The sequence below is a fragment of the Dendropsophus ebraccatus genome, chromosome 2 (genome assembly GCF_027789765.1).
Source record: "Dendropsophus ebraccatus isolate aDenEbr1 chromosome 2, aDenEbr1.pat, whole genome shotgun sequence".
Classification (NCBI taxonomy): domain Eukaryota; kingdom Metazoa; phylum Chordata; class Amphibia; order Anura; family Hylidae; genus Dendropsophus; species Dendropsophus ebraccatus.
Window position 1 is genome coordinate 48077199 of NC_091455.1, and position 21658 is coordinate 48098856.

The following is a 21658-nucleotide window of genomic DNA, read 5'->3' on the forward strand; positions in this document are numbered from 1 at the left end:
TCTGTAGAATCCCATCCCAAATTACAGAATTCCATTCCTCCGTTTCCCCCTGGCACAACTTGAAATTGACCCGTACATTTTTAAATACCTTGTAAGAAGAAAGCTAGATGATAAAAATTTTTACTGTCAAGAGTTAAAGTGACTGAGAGGGGATATAGATTACAATGAACACAAGAGATGAGAGATACTTCAAGGATGCTTCTCTTGGTTTAATGCTTCGTCTACTTCTGTTCTGCGTGATTATTGTTAATAGCTACCTTATCCGTGCACCTTGTCTTAGCTACCTTAGAAAAACTGCTTTGCATGTTGATTGGGGGAGGGGTAATCCATTTTGCAGCTGTCATAGACCAATGATGAATCACTATCCCTGCCATTTGGCCGCCTTCCCCCTGACGGGGAGAAAGAGGAGGGGAGCAGCAGGGAGAATCCACACTTCAGACTTCTAACATGAAGACAAAATGACTCTGCTGCCACAGTGTCTTCCTATATGTGTAGCTTCTGTCTAGTATCAGCCTAGAGGGGCTCAACTGCGACTACCAATTCTGGCCGGGGTTGGATTCTATAATAACACCACTTGTATGTTGTGACTTCTAGGTATAAAAGAATACAACTTTTTATCAGGTCAGATGTTGCGGATTCTCCTTATTAAAGGTAAGAATAATGACAAGTTTCTTTCCTTTCAAAACTTTAGTATTAATGGTTCAGGTTTATTATATGACGTCTGGGGTTGAACTAATGAAAATAACAATTTTAAGGACACATGCTTCTATGATCATTTGTTGTAATATACACATTTACAGTCATGTACATGGATAAATAGGTATTAGATAAATAATTGGAAAGACAAAGTAGATAATAGATGGATAGATGTTAGATAACTAGTATATAGAGATAGATAGATAGATAGATAGATAGATGCTGTAGATAGATAGGAGATAGATAGATAGATAGATAGATAGATAGATAGATAGATAGATAGACTCAATTTGAAGCTAGTTGTCTATGGGTTATTATACTGGTAATGTGTTGTTTATCTTCATCAGTCTTTACTAAAACCTTAATGTCTATATGTTCTTTATATTTCGCATAATCTGCACCATCACAAAGCAGTTGTATGCATATATCGTACTTTACATTAAGCTATATGTAACTAATTTTAAATCTCAGCAGCACTTTGGCACTAACATTTCTGGCATATCTCTTCTATATATAGCAAGTTATAATAACCATGTAGAAAGCTGTCCGAATGTGCCCAGTAATCCTTTGTATGATTGGTATCCCAGCTGTGTATTATTATTATTATTATAATAATAATTATTATTATTATTATATCTTTACTTTTTTCAAGTTTAATAAAAATAGGTTGCCAAACAATGGACAAAATTAAGATAAACCTATGTGCCTTCTTTGTCTTTAAGGTTAAGAAACAGAACTCGTATTTCTATATTTTCTTTTTTTATACTATTTGTCATAGCGAATGTGTACAGAAAGTCTAGAAAAGCTTTGTGTTGGAACTTATTGTGACGCAGCCCTGGTAGTGACAGCTGAGCTGCAGCCCTGTAGTAAAATAGTTGTATGGACTCACTGTATGTTGGTCTTATCCCTTTTCAATTGGGCACGCTTTATATAATCCACAAAGCAAACAACTGAGCAGACATAATAATGTTTTAAGGCTGCATTTGTTTCAACGGAAACAGAGGAACAATTAACTAGTTTGCCAGGGTAAACACGTGCATCATGAATACCCCATTTGCTGTCACAGGACTGCAGGCTACATCAATTGCTTCAAGTGTTTGTAGACCCTTTAAAACACAATTGGATGATAAATCATGGCAGCTTGTGAGTGCTGAGGGCTTATTCAATGACAGTAGGCTGTTTGCACTAATAGGCTGATAATGCAGATAATTATCTATATTAGAAGGTAGCAGGAGGGTTAATACAATACCACATTGGTCACAGCCTGGACATCTATTCTTTTAGAGCAGCAGCTGATTGTTTGGATTGATATTAGTGCTCAGAATGTACTAAGCTAATGGGTGCAATGTTAGACTAAAGTGTGTGCAAAAACAGTAAAAAAATAACACCTATACAATACTAACAGAGTTTACGACTACAATTTAACATTGTAAGTGTTCCATTGTAGCCAAATGTTATAAATATTAGTAGTAGTAATAACAACAACAACAACAACAAGAGTAACAACAACAGTAGTAGTAATAATAATAATAATAATAATAATAATAATAATAATCCTAGTATGATACTATATGATATTCCAAACACTAATAATAATAATAATAATAATAATAATAAACAGTATAAATAGTGGTTGTCTACTATAATAAAAATTAAGAAAATAATAATAATAATAATAATAATAATAATAATAATGTTTTGAATCATTGCAATATGTTTTCGATTTCACCATCTGCTTTAGGATTTCAGACGTCACAATAGCAAAATCCTAGTTGATCATTGTTAAAGCACAGGCAACAGGCTGTGTTTCTTATGCTATGGAGCCCTGAACATATGGTACAGCAATGCACTAATAGATTGTTTCTGTGGTGCAGCAGGGGGGGAGGATTAGCTATGATAGCTGTCCATTGTATTCATGGCTGAAATTGGCTTCATTTCAGGTCTATGGAAATGCAGGATCTAGCTAGTCCTCATAGTCGACTTAGTGGCAGTAGTGATTCTCCCAGTGGGACAAGCCTTGATAACTCACACATAAACAACAATTCCATGACACCAAATGGCACAGAAGGTAAGTGATACATAATGAGTGGCCTTCGACTTCTCTGCTTACTGTTGATCATTTCTTTTTAGTGGTTTATGAAAATTTCATAATTTTCTTAAGGAATAATACAATAAGAATACAATATATCTAACATAAGAGTCAAATGCATGTGTTTGTAATTGTCTGATATACTAGAGGAATAGGCAAAGTTTTTTCCTAATAGATAACAATGTATTACGTGAATCCAGTTGCTATCTCTCAAAGATAGCATTTCAATGGCAATCAAAACTGTATTGCAAGTTATGTTATAAAAACATATAGGCATAGTACCTAGGGGAAATCCCAACATTCTGTAGAGTGGTGGAGCATTTGTCTGAATACAATAAAATAGGGTAGGTCAGTATGTGGCGGCCTTATGTATAAGTCCTTGAATATTGGGGAATTTCAACTAGAAAGATGTGTAAGGTGTAATTGACTGAGTTTATTTCCTTGGTCTACACAGCCATGGACTCAAATGGTTAGACTGGGAGTCTGCAACCTGTGGGATGTATTGATATTTGATCTCAAGGTCCTTGTGTAGTCAGTGACAACTTAGAAAGTCATGTGTCTAAACATCCATATTGGTTCTGTGGCATTCCTTATACAAAGGTTATGTGGTTTGGTTGCTTTTATTCAGAGAACATCACATACTCTGGGCCTATAGGTAGTAAACAGATGCCTCTAGTTATCATTGCATACACATATACACTTTAATATTAGTACTCTAGAGGCAGAATACTGTTAATGAGTGTTGTGTGGGACTTTGTATAAGTACTTTGTGGACCTTCCATTAAGATGCAATTGTGAACATCCCTCTTTATTACTTTATGGACATTGGGGGAGATTTATTGAGATGGTGTAAAGTGAAACTGGCTCAGTTGCTCCTAGCAACCAATCAGATTCCACCTTTCATTTTCCAAAGAGTCTGTGAGGAATGAAAGGTGGAATCTGATTGGTTGCTAGGGGCAACTAAGCCAGTGCTACTTTACACCAGTTTGATAAATCTCCCCCCATATGTTTGGAACATTTTCTATTGGTCTGCCAAATGTTGCCCACACATTGATGCCTATTGATTGTTGGATAAGCAACACAGTCATTTTATCAGTTTTTTGCTGGCCACAAATGGGTAAATTCACCACTTAATAAGGTTCTTTTTGAATAAGTTTGCACCAAGATCTAACATGTGGCCATGTCAAAACTTGTTAAAGTGTATGCGACATAGTTAAAAGATTTTGAAAAAGTTTACAATAAATAGCACAAGAAGTAATAGTTTCTGCAATCCAGCTACCAGGAAATAGTTAAGTTATATATAAATTCTATCAAATGTAAAGAATCAAAGAACCAGGGGGAGTTTTTTTTTATTACAGCCACTGAGAATTTTTTAGGCCACTGCAAGTAAGTTAAGACATGTTAGAGAAGAGGGAATAGTCAGAATGATACAGTGTTGACTCCTAAACATTGTTTTCTCATTATCACTTCAACTTTTCATGAGCCAAATGGTGGTCCATGACTACCCCAATGAGCAGATGTTTTTCAGATTCGATTTTGCCTCCTAAGCAGCCTTACTGTCGCTGATGTTGTTGGGTCACATGTTTACTAATAGAAGAAGCAGACAAAAGTTTATGGTTATGTAATTACCCTCAAATAAATTGCGGATGCAAGTGTTATAGCCGTCAGTGGGTTATGAACATTTCAATGGTTTGGTCTATCTGAGTCTGGACTGAAGCTTGTAGACTTTCTATTGAACTCATATGCAAAAAAAAAAAAAAAAACACCTTGTTAAAGTAAGAGCTTAATTTTAAGGACTTACTTGGATATTATACATATAAAACATACTCTCGGATCTAAGTACATTGCATGAATTCCACCTTTCCTTTCCTTGTCAGTCATTTTCTTTGCTTCTTTATACCAGGGTGTTGGTTTTGTCGTGCCATAGATCCTGAAAATATAAGCAAACTACTTAATGTAGCAATTTTGTAACATAATATTGCTATCGCAGTCGCTTGATCTGGTGACATTTAAATCCCTCATGGTTTCCCTCCCCCTACGTCAACAGAAGTTTGTAGCATGGATTCCATTTGCAGAATACACGCTGCCATCTTTAGCCTATTGACGGAGTATCTGAATCTTCTCTGCAGCTTGGTAGATATTCTGATAGTATCTGCAGTACATTATGGAACAGATATTCAATAATATTTTTTATAATTTATTATGGTAGTGGTTAGCACTGTTACCTTGCAGCTCCGGGGTCCTGGGTTTGAATCTCACCAGGGGCAACATCTCCATAGAGTTTGTATGTTATCCCCATGTTAGTACTCCATTTTTTTTTCTCTGGAAATTATATTGCACTGTGGAATATATTGGTGCTATATTAATTAATGAATAATTATAATAAGAAAAAAACAATAAGGCAAATAATAAGGTTAAAAAAAGGTCTATTAACAGACTTGTTCATTGTCTGAAGTTTTGCAATCTAAAAAATGAAATCATAAAATGCATAAAAGTTAAGAAATCACATATCAGAAATCCTTATCTGTACAAGGCTGTTTGACACTTATATTGATTTAAAGCACAGCTTGTCAATTTAAGACATATCAGTATTAACTTATACTATTACCACTTTATCATTCACACCAATTTTTTTACATATCGATGGTAAGTTTTCACTTGTCATGGAAAATTTTTTGAGTTGCAGTTGTTATATCATACTCCTCAGTGCTGTAAACAACGGATTGCAATATCTCTCATCAGTCCTCATTTCCTTCATACCTTAGGCCCATTTTTTAGGAAGTCAGGCAACTCATCAGTGTATTTTTAGGGTGGGGGTATACACTAGAAGACCTGGAGAAAACCATAAGAAGCTCAAGGAGAATATACACACAAATCCCATGTGTTACCCTGGTCTGATTTGAACTCAATGTTTTAAAGCAGGCATGGGGAACTTTCAGCCCTCCAGCTGTTGCAAAACTACATTTCCCATCATACCTAGACAGCCAAAACTTTGGCCGTCCAGGCATGATGGGAATTGTAGTTTTGAAACAGCTGGAGGGCAGACACTTCCCTATATACACTACCTCTTTCTACCTACTTTTAGAAAAGATGATTTCTTAACACAAGTGCCATCTCTATTTTCCTAGGAGAAGACTGTTATACTGTATACTGATTTTTGCTGAGTTTTTGGAACCAATAGTTTAGGATATCAGAAGTATATTGGTACTTATTGGTCTGGGAAGTATTTTTTTTACTGTTTTATTAAACTTTACCTAGATGTCGCTACTCATACAATGCACTCAAGGCATAATCCTTAAATGACCAAACACGCTAGCATAGTACAGCTTGCTTCTTGTAAGAGTGTCAGACCCAATTTTTAGGAAAATTTGTTCTTTAAGCAAAACTCCCTTTTTTTTTTCTTAATATTTCTATTCCTACACTGCATTATCTGAGATTTTTTATTCATTTTTCCCGGGTCAATATTATCATCCCTCTCATAATTTATCACGTTTAAAGTAATTTGTTTCTAATATTTTACTGACTACTGGTTACATCATACCATTACCTTAAGTACAGCAATAATAAAATGATCTTACCAAAAAGTATCTGACCTTATAAAACCAGCCCTTGATAAGTACAAGGTCACTGTGATTTCTCCCCATGATCCAAAGATGGAGAAGGATTCTCATTTTACACAATTGATGCCACTTAAAAGATGTGATGCAAATAGATGTAAATCTGCTGTAGAACGACCATTCTCTCCATACTAAAAATCCTTGATTCTTACAGTCAGGTTTTATGTGAAACTTTCATATAAAAATTCTTCAGATGATATCTCAGTAATGTTCTGCGCTGTTAGTATAGGGAGCCCTTGCCAGCTTTTCACTGTTCTTCATTGTTTCAGATGAAGATAAAAAACGCAGTTCAGTTAAAGTTGAATTTTTATTGTAATACATCTTTTTTTTGCAATTAACCCTTTCCATGTCATGGCACTGAAACTTCACATTGAGCATTATGGTATTTTATCAAAACTTTATAGGTCTCATATCATAAAAATTAAAGGGTTCGAAATTAGTCCATAGCTTTTTCCCGATATTTCATGTAAATTAAAAATGATGCCAAAGTATTGGTTTATATGAGTAACATCCTAGTTTATTTTTACCAGATACATCATCTCCATCAGACAGCTCCATTAAAAAATAGTGGTCTGATTTTGTATCATTTAGATCAATAGGAGACTGGGGAGCTGATTCCCAAATGGTGTCAATTTAAAATATATATAAATATATAAAAATAAAAAATCTGGAAATTTTTAAGGTTTAGTCTTTTTCTTTGTTTCATTACCAATACAATCAGAGGTAAAACAAATGCGACATGAAATCATAAGACTTTACTTATACTGTTACCATCCAGTTCATGTGTCTACAAGCTGCAATTTACATAGATACATTTGTTTAGGCTTTACCACTATAGGCTATGCTCCTACAAGGTTTTTTTTTCTTGTCCGTTTATCATTTTTTAAAATGAAGTCCGTCATTTTGAGTCTAGAATAACATGCGTTATTTCGCTCCTTGGCAATGACGGCTGTTGGTACATTATTCTAGTTAGGTGGACTGATTGGCCTTTGGGTGTGTCTTTAATTGAAAAATCCACTGAGTTTAATAGTAAAGATATTGAAAGCACGGTGAAAAAAAAACTGTGTGTGAACAACTAAAAAATTACGTCCAGTGTTTGCAAAAACTGTCGGGAAATAATTGTCATGATCATTATTTTAATGTCCATTATTTCATACACTGTGTGCATTGGACTTCCGTCTTTCCATTGACTTCAATACATTCCATTAAGACCAACTAAGATGTGTCAATACTGGATGTGTTTTCACTTTTTTTTGTGTGTGAACATAGCCATACACAGATGTAATGATGATAAGATCAGAAACTTTTTTTTTTTTTTTGCATTGCACTTTGGTTTGTTTTGCATTTTTCATATCTTACGTCCATTATAGAGAAATGTTCTCAAACAGTACATCTGGGCCAAAGTACAAATCTAGAGAAAACAGTAGGGCAGCCAGCTCCCACCAAGTCCAAATAATGAATTATTTACACAAAAAAGAAAATTATTAAAGGACGATATGATGAAATGATGCCCAACGGGTTCTTTTGTTTGCCTTTTGCCTTCAGGGGACAGCATGACTCTTCTGAACACTGCAGACTGGTTGCTATGTGCTAGTATACAGACCACTGCAGGTTTGTGTACATTTTATGAACAAATGTAATATTACTAGCATGCATTGCATGATATTAGCCTTATTAGAGGCACAACTGAAATATATGTCTGTATGTGATACAGAATTTTGATCATACTAGGGTATGTATATATGTTATAATTGTGTTTTATAAGGTTGTGTTCATATATTAGCATTAATTGTAATGTGTATTGAGGCTTATAGCCAGAGCAGTGGCGTAGCTACCATAGAGGCTAGACATGGAGGGTAGACAGTTGCTATGGGGTCCGTTAGGGAGGGGGGGCCCAGGGGAGAAGGTAAGAGCAGTGAGTAAGTGACCCAATGATTACTTACATGCTGCAACACAAAAAAGGGTTAACAAGCAGAAGACAGAGATTTCTGCTTAACGACACTGATAACCTCTGACCTCTGTTCCCCAGCTGTACAATAGAGTAGGAAAATGTGCAGGGGTCCGGGGTTATCAGTGCACCAGCAATATAGTTGTGCGTAGGGGAGGGAGCCCCTTAAAAAAATTTGCCAAGGGCCCCATGAATCCTAGCTACGCCCCTGAGCTAGAAGTGTGCTGTGAGTATGTGGTAAATCCTCAGAGGATCAGCCCCATCGTCATTCAACAGAGCTGATCCTGGGCATTTTCATCAGAAATGGAGGATTTACCTTATTTCTTTGACGGGTGCACTGAAGTCTATGAACCTGTTTTCCATAGCAGGGAAACCCCCATTCACATGTATGGGACATGGCTTGTCATTAGATTTCAAATGCCAAAATCTGTGTCTGTGTCATCTGACACACGTGAATAAGGCCTAAGGCCATGTTCCCACTTTGTATGACACCGGCCGGGTCACGGAACAGCCGTGTCAGAGAAGATCATTCCAACCAGTACTGCAGTATTGGCCAGATGATCTTTACTGCAGCTGAATTCGGATGTGGGCACATCCAAATTCCCCAGTGCTCTGGCTGCACGCTCCATTGTGTGCAATGACAGGTTTTCTGCAGCAGCTCTTCAATGAATAGCGGACGCAGAAAACTGACATGTCAGTTTTTTGCGGCACCGCTAGGGATCCCGGCAGGAGTGGGTACTATGTGTATAAACTCCGACCGGGATTCCCTCAGGGGCAGCACTACGTAAGTATTGTAGAAATCACGTCCTTTGTTGATCACTACGGTACTTACATAGTGTGAACATAGCCTAATAGTGCATAGGCCATACTATGTCGCTGTCACCTCCAAAGTGATACTTATAAAAAGTAAGGGTAGATACTGCTGTGTTTATAGAAGTGGTAGAGACTTACTTTCTTATTGTCATAGTATGGTTTTGTAGTATTTTTTATAGCTGCTCTATGATACAGGGCATAGATACACAGGGTGAAGGTAATAGACCCACTTGAGTCATGGTGCCTGATGGTCTTTCAACAAATAAGGGAACAGCAGTAATATAAACTGTGATATAGTTGTGGTCTAGTGCTTATGTGTTGGATAGCTAAATCTAAACTGAGTTGACCATTAGCTTGCAAGCCTCAGATTAAATATAACCTTGTTCAGGACTCTATTGTTATCTTGAACAATAATCGCTACAGCAGTTTGGTAGCAGCTCATCCCCTTCTCATCATGGCAAAGAAAATGCGGAAAGAGTCGAGAGAGGCTGGTAGCTTGGCTGAACATGTATACATAAGGTGGAGTTGGCAGAAATAAGGATGTGTTTGGCCAGTTTTAATGTAGGATGCTTCATTTAAAAAAAAAAGACTATGAACACTATAGTCTTGTAGTCTTGTAGTTACTATGCAAGACATTTTCACCCCTACTCATCACCACAAATTTTACTTTCTTTTGTTTCTGCCATCTCTACAGTGTGTTATGTAAGCTATGTTTTCATTCCATATGTCTGCACAGCTTGCATGATTGTCTCCTGTAGACCACCTTGTATCTGCTTTTCTCTCTTTCTCCAGCATGTATGATCTCTCCTTCAAGTGTAACTTACCCCCTCCCTGCTGTTATGTGTAACAAAGAGAGTAGAGTTAAGCCCCTATTACACGGGGCGATGTTGAGGAGCAAACAAGTGCTGTCAGTGCTCACTTGCTCCTCATTCCGTGAGAGCTGAGGGGGGTGCAGGGAGGTGCAGGGGGGCTGCCTGGGTGATTGCTAGATCATCCCAGCAGCCCATAGAAGAAAGCAGCGGTCTACTGCCGCCGCTCCTGTTCCGCAGGGCGATGACAACAGATCGCTGCTATCTTAGTCATTTTTCTTTCAACATGTTGAAAAACAAATGACAGACAACGATCAGCCGACATCGTTAATGTCGGCTGATTGTTGTTTTCTATTACACAAGACGATTATCGGATGTAACGGCTGATTTTAGAGATAAATAAACTTCAAGTTTAATTTTGGTTCAGTAACTTCCTTTAACCCGAACACTTGGCATTTAACTGCCCATGTCTGAAGAAGTTGGTTGCCATCCTAGGGCAGCTAGAAAAACATGGATGTATCCATGTTTTACAAGACTCCCGAGGGTGGCACCCGAGTTTTCCAAATGCAGAGATTTAAATGCCAATGTTCAAGTTCTCAGAGGTTGCCACACTTGGACTTAAAAAGACTAAAGGAAAAAAAACATAGGAAAAAAAATCTTAATTCACCTCTCTCCATGCCTCTCCAGTGCTGGATCAACACTCCGGGACGGCTCTGGGATCTTCTCTCAGCCAACGTCTTGACCAGGTTGATTGACTGCCCGCTCAGCCAATCAGTGTCTTGGGTAGAACACCGCTACAGTCACTAATTGTCTGAGCGTGCAATCCATGCCATGACATCATCAGGACTCAGGCAAAAATGCCTTCCCTTTGAAGAAGGCATAGCCGAAACGTATGTCGGGGTGGGGGCTGCTGGTGGACTCTTTACCTCATTTGTACTCCTGGTAATATACCTTTATCACTGTGTACATTTACTACTCTTGGGATATAAGCACATAGGTGTATGTGTTTTAGATTTAGCAGATAGGACATTACCCTCATTTGCATTACACCTCTTGTGAGCCACCACCATCACCCCCTGCTTGCATGTTCGTTGTCGTTGTGTTTTTTAACCTCTTTTCCAGAAGTGATTCATTGCTTTATTCCTATTCCTGCTCCTTGTCATTATATGTATGTTTTTAATTAATTTATACAATAAAGATTTGTTCATATTGATATCAGTTCGAGGTTCAGTTGTGTTCATGTTGGTTTGTCGTTTGGTAACTAGAACCCCAATTATGTTGGTCTCCTTTACATAATACTCACTTCCTCATTCAGATGTGAGACAATAATAGTAACTGAGTGAGGGAATACTGCTTAACTGAATTTTGGTGTATACAGTCACTAATTGTCTGAGCGTGCAATCCATGCCATGACATCATCAGGACTCAGGCAAAAATGCCTTCCGACTGGGGGTCCCGAGCCATTGTAGTGGCGTGTAGTGGGCACGTGGAGAGGTAAGTTAGGATTTTGTATTAGGTATCCCCCTGCCCCTGCCAGCTGCAGAATAAAAAATATTCGCTCATTCGCTCATCTCTGTGCAGGAGTCAGATAAACATTAAAAAATCAGTACAAAGGTATCCATAGACTTTACATTTATTATGTAATTATTTGTTTGAGAAATAATAGGAGCCAGTCAATCTGCAAGCTCATGGAATACAATAGGGAGTACGGATTAAATAAACCTCCAGCATGTAAAATCTGTTTGGCAAATATATTCCAATGATAGAATGACATGCACATCTGCTTTAATAAAAATACCACAGTAAACACAGTACAGGCAAAAACATATACTAAATAAAGTATAACTGATAACAAACTGTCAAGTGACGTTCCACCTATTTGAAATAATACAAATAATCTTTACGAGTAGGTATTTTCACCAGAGCATTTAAATTGCCGGAGCCTGTAACCTGATCGGTTGTCTGCCTGATGGACAATGGCCAAATGCCATCAAACCATTCTGGTTCACCCCTATCCATCAAGCTATTCTAAAGACTTTAGAGATTTTGTTTGAAACTACATTTTCAAAGATATTCAATTTAGACATTCCTAGTTTAAAAAAATAAATAAATAAATAAAATATATATATATATATATATATATATATATATATATATATATATATAATCTAAGCATAAAAGTAAAGCTTCAACTTAGTTAGGTATAAGTAATGGCAATTGTGCATTTTTTTTTTTTTACATTCAAGTTCGGAGCTGATTGAGTTAATAGAAACACAGAGTTTCAAATGCCAACATGATCTTAGAGTGATTGCCCCACGATTAAACGGAACAATTATGACATTTTATTATGCTAAAGACAACAAACGTGTGAATAACTCTGATGAAGTATAACAATTATTTGGACAATCTCTGAGAATAAGCTATCATCTCTAGGTGCATGCCGAATGACACTGGCCATTATTTGACACACACACCCCCCCCCCCCCCATTTTAACAGTCTTGCCCCTTTGCAAACTCTATAGGTAATTGTTTATTTTAAGCTCCAGTTCAGAATGGGGAGAGACTAGCTATTATCATGTCTCCCAGACACAGTACACATAGAAAAGAAGAAGAAGAGCTGTTATGGTCCAATTACACATAGCGATTATCTGCCAAATCAGGCACATATCTTCCCATGTAATAGAGCGATCAGCCGAAAAGCGAGCAAACACTTACATCACGGGTCAGCCTTTACTTATCAGATCATTGAATTGTAATAGAGGGATCTTTGCAGGAGACAGGGTGGAATAGAAGAAAACGATCAATAGGGAAACAAGCCTTTTTCTGTAATATGATATAATACAAGGTTTCTTATCACTGCTTGAATTATTTTTGTACAAAAAAGAATGGAAATTATGGTTATTCCTGAAGTTGCTTTAAAAAATAGAACGTTGGTTTTTGTGTGCAACCCTCATCTTATAGATACATCTACGTTTAAAAAAACATGTAAGCCTTATGTTTATACAGACAATGAGGCTGGAAATTGTGCTGGATTACTTGGTTTAAATACATCCCTAGCTTAAAAAGTAAATCACTTTAGATCATAGAGATAGCACGTCTCACTGGCAACAAACTAATGACTAACGGTGTACTGTAGATATTAGTGTCACAAAGGGAAGACTGATATCCTTTCCGGAAAAATAGCTTTCTCTGTTTGTACTTTTAAAGCATTTACTGGAACGTCTACCTTATACTATAAGTATTTTGCTTAACAGGTTGTCCGTTATTTTTTTTATTCATTATTATTTTGCCTATATTCTATCTGGGGAAAAAAATTACTTTAGAATTTATTTTGTATTGAAAGCTCTGTCCAATTAATTATTTTGGCTGCTTCACCCAACTGGCCAAAACTGCACGTGAGCATTGGGACCAGAATCCATATGATTCTACCTCTTCATATACATAGTTTAGAGACAGGAAGAAAATGAACTTTCTTTAGAAAATATATCTTCCATTTTTCAACGTACTTTTGTGCAGTATCTTACGCTTCTATTTAACAAATTGTAATTGCAAGTCCATCGTATTTATGTCTTCCAATGACCAGGCAATCAGTTATTATTGCTGGGTCATGTTTGCCCATGATTTTTCAGTTACGAAAAATGTAGTTAGAGGCGTAGCTAGAAATGTCTGGGCCCTATAGAAAACTTTTGTTTGGGCTCCCCACCCCCACTCTCCAACTGATCACTACTCCCTCAAGTGTAGTCCTAAACTTATGTTATATGGTTGTTAATAACACCTATTTATAAAGTATTAGGGGGAGTATTATAGCACCAGTATATAAGGGGCAAAAATTATCACCATATATATCACTGTCACACTGTTACTGAGCAAATCCAGTACACTGATTATTACCAATAACATCAGTATACAAAGGGCAGCTATTACCCCCACACCATGACCACTAATATTACCATTATACTGTTATTGACCAAATCCTATATACTAAGATTTATGATACAAACTCTACCAGATTACAAGTAATTAACCCCCAGTAGGAAGCATGCCCGTAGGCCACTGAATGTAGTATTACCTTTACCTCCCATGTACCATTTATACCAACAGGGTCTTGTAGTGGCAGAGGAAACTTTTTTTATCTACATTACAGTCTACATGATGACCATTCAAGTGAATTGTGGACTATGTAACGCATTGGTGGGTGATCTCCAATTATACTGTACTGTGTATTGCACATAAAAATGAGTGACAAGTCAACAGTACAATAAAGGGACAAACTACCACCCAGAGTGATCACATTTTAGTTCTTGGATAGCTTTGGTTGCTGCAGACATGAGATATTTATTGGCAGATCTAGATAACTTTGGCAGCCCTGCTATCTACAGTCTTTCTTACCATTTTGGTTGAGACTGTGTATTTTAAATTGCAATTCTACGTGGAATTACTTTGCCGTTACTGTATTAAATACAACCCTGACTTCATCCAGCCCTGCCCTCAAGCTTTATTCTGTCAGAGAATCACCCAACAGGAGTTGCCTTCAACAAGCGTGCAGAATTTTTTATTTTATTTTTATCCCCATGTAGATTAAGCTTGTTTTCTTGTGTATGATGATTCGTGAAGACTATGTCAACAGAGTTTATTAAGGGGGGAACAGAGAAAGTGTAATGTTTCTAAGAGTTGTACTTCAACTTTTATCTCAACCTTGGAAACTGTGACTATGACTGCTAGGGTATTTGTTCAGGAATACATGCTGGTCATACATCAGAGATTTCAGAAGGATAATGATTTGAAGACTTATTGCATTTGGTTGTTCTGTAAATATTGTTCTGGACAAAAAGGTAAATTTAACATGATAGATCAATAACAAATTTAAGATCTGTCCTTGTAATAGCTGTATCTTAGATCCCTCCATACACATGAACATACACATGAACATTCAGCTTAGCCAGATTCTTCTGGCAGTGGCTTATCTATTCAAGAACAAATATTGGCCAAACCAACCAATTTTGTCAGGACTGCTTTACTGTCTATTGTATATTGAGGCTTCCTGACTTCCTTAACAGATGAAGTCGGGGGGAGGGGCTTCTCGGCTTCTGTTGGTTTGTTGTATATCTGTCAATCAGCACAAGTAACTTCTCATGCATTGCTTAAAGGGGTTATCCAGCGCTACAAAAACATGGCCACTTTTCCCCCTCTCTTGTCTCCAGTTCAGGTGCGGTTTGCAGTTAAGCTTCATTTACTTTAATGGAACTGAGTTTCAAACCCCACCCAATCTGGAGACAAGAGAGGGGGGAAAAGTGGCCATGTTTTTGTAGCGCTGGATAACCCCTTTAAAACAATACTTGTCTGCTATACTCTTTTGTGCAACGAAGAAGTAGATAGACCTTTGTTCTAGACTGATCATCTCTAGGTATCTATGGTCATCTATAGGTATCTTAGCCTATATTCCTCACCAATGGGCATGGCTTATGACCATGGTAAGAACTCAGGGACCAGAATATCAGACTTAATTAACAGAGATCTATGCATAGTATTATTTTAGATAGCTGTGGAGTAATATTTGTTGTTATATTTTTAGTTAAAACAGAACCAATGAGCGGCAGTGACATCACTGCAACTACTGCAGACGGATCTTTAGACAACTACTCAGGGTCAGGTGAGTAAGGCATTATGACAAGGTGGCGATGTGTCTCCTGCAGTGATTGCATAGCATACAGTGACAAAATGACAGCTATTTATTTGCTTTGTAAGCATGTTAGTTCGCAAGTTATACAGTTCTGTCTTACGGAATCATAGCGTATACATTATTCCACATCCTGTTAGCGCAAAAAGACCAAGGGGTTCAGTTTATAGTGACTTCACTTTGGAAATTTGAAATGAAAAGAACTGTATATTACCAAGAACTGATTAAATTCTGAGAAAACTATGAAGGTTCATTAGATTACCTGATCAGCCTTCACAATCTACAGGGATATATTACAGTTAGCTCAGTATGGTGTATATTTTATATCATAATGGTAATGCAACGTATTTCTTCTACCTTTAGCAGGCAATAGGGTTTACCAGTCTGTGATATAAGTCCTGCATGATTCAATTGTGACCCAATTTGGTTGTCCAGTCAGTTGGGGCTGTTATACTATTTATTTGTCCGATGTGTTTGTGTCTCATATTGAAGTTTATTATAATGTGGTTGTTAGTCTTATATTGTACCAACCATAGTTTATTTTTGTAGTCATGTTTTAACACCTTTAAAGACTGCCCCCCACACACACACACAGTTTTTGCTCCACTCTAAAGTATGATGGTCCTGGAATGTGAAGGTTATCTAAGTGTAACTCCTTAGAGTAATTTAGTGCACATGCATGCTATACACTAATTATACTAATTAGCCCTCAAGGGAATTTAGTTTATGGAATATTTCCAAGGTGGCTAAAGGCCTTATTACACAGATAGATTTATTTGACAGATTCTTGAAACCAAAGCCAGGAATAGATTTGAAAAGAGAAGTCTCAGTGTTTACTTTATGACCTGATCTCTGTTTATAGTCTGTTCCTGACTTTGGCTTTAATGATCTGTCAGATACATCTGTGTAAGGCTATGTTCACACAACGTTTTTTCAGCTCTGTTTAAAATGACGTCCGTTATTTAAAGTCTAAAATAACGGACGTCATTTAGCAGCCTGGTCTCCCCTTGCAATCACTGGTGTTTGTACATTATACTAGTTTGGGGTTACTAATTGCCCTTTGGGTGCGGCTTAATTGAAAAGTCCATTGAATTTAATAGTAAAAATGGAGAAAGAACGATGAGAAAAAAAAACTGTGTGTGAACAACTAATAAAAAATGTCCACTGTTTGCAAAATACGTTCGAAAATAATGATCATGTTCATCATTTTGACATCCGCAGTAAAAACATCCGTTATTCAATACACTGTGTGCATTGGACTTCAATGCATTGCCATTGCAGTCAGTTAAATCGCTGTAAAAACTGACGTTTTTTTAAATATCAAAATTAGGCTCCATTTCTCAATTTTAACGTTGTGTGAACATAGCCTAATAGGGCCTAAGTGTGACTATCAGTTATGTTTCTCCTTGAGAAGACTGTCAAACTGGTGTGTATATTATTGTAAACCATGCAGTCCTTCACTTGGAAAATGTGCAAAGAAGCCCCCCTCCAGAAGGAGTAATGTTCTAAGACTCAGACATTGATTTCAGGGGTGCTACCTCCAGTAGGTGACACCACTGCTGGGGCCCAGAAATCAGTAGTAATCTCTCAGGGAACTTAGACTCAATAAATTAGCCTGAAGTACCATCTCAGAGAAAGTAAAGCATTACAACGTTCCTTTTAAAAATCAATCGACTTTTCCGGTAAAGCATAGCTAGGCTTAGTCCACAAGAAAGGGGTGCTTTTGTAGCTGTTTTGAACTGAGAACCCCTGTCTATAGAAAAAAATGTAAAAGTGAGTAAAGGTTCCATAGAAAAAAACCTGATGACAGCTGCCACTGCAGCTCCAACCACTGATTCCTGGTTGCTGAGACATGCTGTCCTGCTCAGTCAGTCATTAACTGAGGATAAGTCACCATTGTGGCCAATAAATGACTGTAGAGGCAGCATGTCAAAACAACAGGAACCATGGAGTGAGAAGTGGGGACCAAAGCATTAGCAGGAGATCAGGGCAAGTGAGTACGTTTTTGTTATTTTATTTTTAAAGCACCCTGACTCACTTTTAAAAATTGAATATCCCTTTAAGTATTTAAAAATACATATTCAAAATCATGCCATCCCTTTAATGTTTACACAATGAATGTGCCATTAAATTTAAAATTTTTATTGGAATAAAAAAAAAATCCTAGTCGGGCAAACACTTTTTAATTTTTGATGCATGTTGTATGGTATATCTTCCTTACGCCAATCATTTGCATTTCTTTTCCCATTTGGAAAAACACAACTATATGTAACAGCATACACACACACAGACTGCGAAGCATCAGTCGGGAATCAGAATGGGGCTTAGTAATACCTTATTTTACCTTGTATGTTCTTCATGTTAATGGAATCCCCGAGTACAGGGGATTTGGCGAGCATGTTCATAAGCCTGGAAGCACTTACAGCTTCTCAGCTCTCTAGACGTATTAAGAGGGAACTTGTCAAAGGGACATTTGAAATTTAGATTTCTTTGCTTTTCAACACAAAACTAGAAATCTCGATATAGTGTTAAATAGTTTTAAATATATATCTTTTTTTTTATGTAGAGATACTCTTGTGTGGCTCAAATGCACTGACCCAAATAGCACCAGGGCATGGCCTTAAAAGAAAAGGATCTATTTAAATATGTGAATAATATATTTAGCCTATGCCTGTGTTATCAGCTGTTGAAGTTACAGATCTGGTGTTAGGGCAGGTTCTATGCCGATGTCCGCATGAAAAACTTTCAGTGTTATCATAAAGATACATGATGCCCCAGCATGCCCAATCAAGCAAAACTTTTATTTTCTTATTCCTTTTATTATATGTATGTATCGTCATTACAATTATTGTGTGAAATTCATGTACTTGTTAGAATGGACATTTATATTGTTTTCCTCTTTTACTTCCTTTTGTAGTAATTGGAAGCAGCGGATTCAGCCCCAGACATACGCACCAGTTTTCCCCACAAATCTACCCATCCAAGTAAGATTTAATTCTTTCCAATATAATAAACACATGGCATCCATAAACCTGTCACTGCATGTTTTTTGTGTATTCCTGCCAGTTTTTTGCAGAGGGATTCTAGCATATTGCACTGCTGTGCTCTTAGAGACAGCGTCGGCATTAGGTTACCACCTTTACTTGCTCTTATGTCCTCTGTCCTGTCTCCTGCTGCTTCTTGAACTTTCCTAAACTTTTCCTATATTGTACTCTCTATTTCAAACACTGCATTCCCTTTTTCCATATTTTTGTTTCTCTACTGGCTCATTCTCTGAGCATGCGGCTCTATTAGAATCAATGGAGCACCTCATAGATGGGCGGGGGTGTCCTCCGCCTCCAGTGCTTCAGCCTGGCGACTGCTCGGTAATAGACTCCCATAAAAAAAAAGGACCGCTACATCAGCTTCCCTGCAACGACACTATTCTATTCATGTGCAACACTTAAAGTAAATGTTCCTGATGGTACATTGGCTTTAAAGAGGTATTCCTATAATTCATTTTTTTTAAATATTTGTCTTGGGGTGCTTTAGAAAAAAAAAAAAACTCACCTGCCCTAATCCCCATCCTGGTCCTTGCTGCTCTCTACTTCTTCCTGCTTCTTGCAGCAACAGCACTTCACTTAAAGCAGGAAGTGGAGACCATGAGCCATTATAATAGCAGCAATATGGGAATGGGGCAGGTGAGTATTGTTAGTTATTATTATTATTATTATTATTATTATTATTATTATTATTTCTGAAGCACCCTGAATCAAGTATAAAATATTTTCAGAAAGTAAATTTTCCCCGATGGCTTTTCCAATAGTAATCTTGCATTCTTTTCTATGACACAGCATATTAAACGGTTTCTTCACTTTATTATTCCTCTCATTTCCTGGACCCCACACTACTCTTTAAAACTCAGTATGCTTTTGTTATTTTTATTTTTTTTATTCACTTCTCTGCTCATTTCCTGAAATCTTTTTTTTTCTTTTTCTTTTTTAATTCCACATAGAAGTAATGCTGATGAAGATGTTGACAAGCCATTCTTTTTAGTAAAGTATTTTTCTTCTTGTTTCTGTGTTTTTAATAGCAGAGCTTACCCACATATCCTGCCCACCCCTTCCTCACAAACGATGGCTGCATATGGGCAGACTCCATTCCCCACAGGAATGCAGCAAGCCACAGCATATGCTACATACCCCCAGCCAGGACAGCCCTATGGAATTCCTCCTTACGGTAGGCAGTCTGTCATTCATTAAATGCCTTGCTTTCCATTGTACCTAACTTTTCTTCTTGATGGACACATGAAGGCTCTTTCAGCAAACTATGTTTTGTATATATACTTTTCCACATCCAAATTAATCAGTCAGCCCTGTAAACTATATATATATATATATATATATATATATATATATATATATATTCTTCTGAACATTAGGTTGCACTTAAAAAAAAACATTATTTTTACCATTTGGTCTAAGTATCGGCAGCATCAAGCAGGATATATAGATGACGTCAGGACTGTGTGTAAGTCATCTGTCGATTCCAGCTGTTGTAGTAACGTTTCCCAGCATACTTTACAAGAATTGCTCTGGGTTTCAGCACTTATCAATAACACCTGGTCCTCAGCTAAATTTATGATAGTTTGAGGTTTTGTATTCAGAAGAGGCTGAATCGAGAGTCTGGACATTTTGCAATATATATCAGTTGTCTCAAGCGTCAGTTAAATAGTATGTACTTCTTATATTGAAGCTATGCAGCTGATGGACCTGCATGTTCTTTGTAACTTTGTCAGCTTCCATGATATGAACAGTGAGGAACCCTAGAGGTGGGTTTTGCAGCTGCTGGAGACCCATGGTGATATCCCTTACCTTGATAAATACAGTTAGAGTCATACAGGGATAGGAGGACGGGTTCCTAGGTTTTCACCTATGCAATGGGTGAAGAGCCTCCTTTCCCGGTATGTAGGTGTCTGCTAGAATAGAACTGTCTGGAGGTGACACTTACCTGTTTCATACATGGTACACCTTCTCAACTATGGTATACTTTAATAAATTGGTTATTGCACTCCCCTTTGCATGCTCCATTACAGCTCACACCAGTTGTTGGAGTTTAAGTTTAAGATTTCGTAAACTGGATTTGGACACACAAATCTGATGTTACTAACTGATTTAGGTGCATTGTGGGCAGGCATCAAGACGGAAGGAGGATTACCGCAATCTCAGTCCCCGGGACAAGCGGGATTTCAAAGCTATGGTTCAACTTTCAGTGCCCCCCAGCCAGGCCAAGCTCCATATAGTTACCAAATGCAAGGTAGGAGATTTTTCTATATGTTTAATATTGTTCACTTTGTTATTATACACATTTTTTTTTTATATATCACACCAACATTGTTTTTAGAACACTTGGCCTATGGACTCTCTCCAACTTTGCGAGTGTTTGATGTTCTAGAAATAACACTTCTGTCTCCTTGTCTTAATGCATATTGATCCTGGTCATGTCAGAATCTGGTGAGGTCTCTGCACCTTTGAACTGTTGGCTGAGTAACCACAGTGCTGCTGGACTGACCATCTGATACAAAGTCCCTGAAGTGAGGCCACTCTGCTTGATCTGCTTTACAGATGGTTGAAATGCAAACAATTGATGCCATTTGTAAAGGTGCCCTACAGCTGGCTAAATACCATATTCTTCCAAAAGGTCCTTTTTCTGAACTACATCTTCATATATAAATATCATGTTAAAATGTTAAAATATTAATGGTTTATTGAGCGTCTATAATATTCTTGATAAATATTTGTTGTATTAAATACATTACATAATTCATTTAAAATTTAATTAAGTATTGATTTTTTTTAAATGCTAAAAGAAAAGATAGAATGTGCGTTGTTACCTTAAAAAAAATAAAAATAAAATAATAATTATATATATATATATATATATATATATATATATATATGTGTGTAGCCCACTTCTTTCTTTTTTTTTTTTCTTTTATTTAGCAAAAGTGTTTTCTCACAAAAGTGCAAT

The 21658-nt window shown here is 37.1% G+C and overlaps 1 protein-coding gene across 11 annotated transcripts in view; it reads left to right on the forward strand.

The window, feature by feature from the left end:
- Positions 1-476: 476 nt before the first annotated feature.
- Positions 477-21658, forward strand: part of EYA1 (EYA transcriptional coactivator and phosphatase 1) — an 84052-nt gene continuing 62870 nt past the window's right edge. For 3 of the 11 annotated variants that reach the window (XR_011361645.1, XM_069957475.1, XM_069957481.1), the window contains exons 1-6: positions 477-651; positions 2637-2764; positions 15545-15622; positions 18567-18633; positions 19722-19867; positions 20807-20944. Coding sequence is in view for 10 of the 11 variants with exons in the window: in XM_069957475.1 (XP_069813576.1) it covers positions 2641-2764; positions 15545-15622; positions 18567-18633; positions 19722-19867; positions 20807-20944 (553 nt within the window). In the remaining variant the exon portion in view is untranslated. Of the gene's footprint in view, positions 652-2636; positions 2765-7947; positions 8014-15544; positions 15623-18566; positions 18634-19721; positions 19868-20806; positions 20945-21658 lie in introns of all 11 variants that reach the window. The other 8 variants (XM_069957477.1, XM_069957482.1, XM_069957478.1 and 5 more) reach the window with 6 other exon arrangements.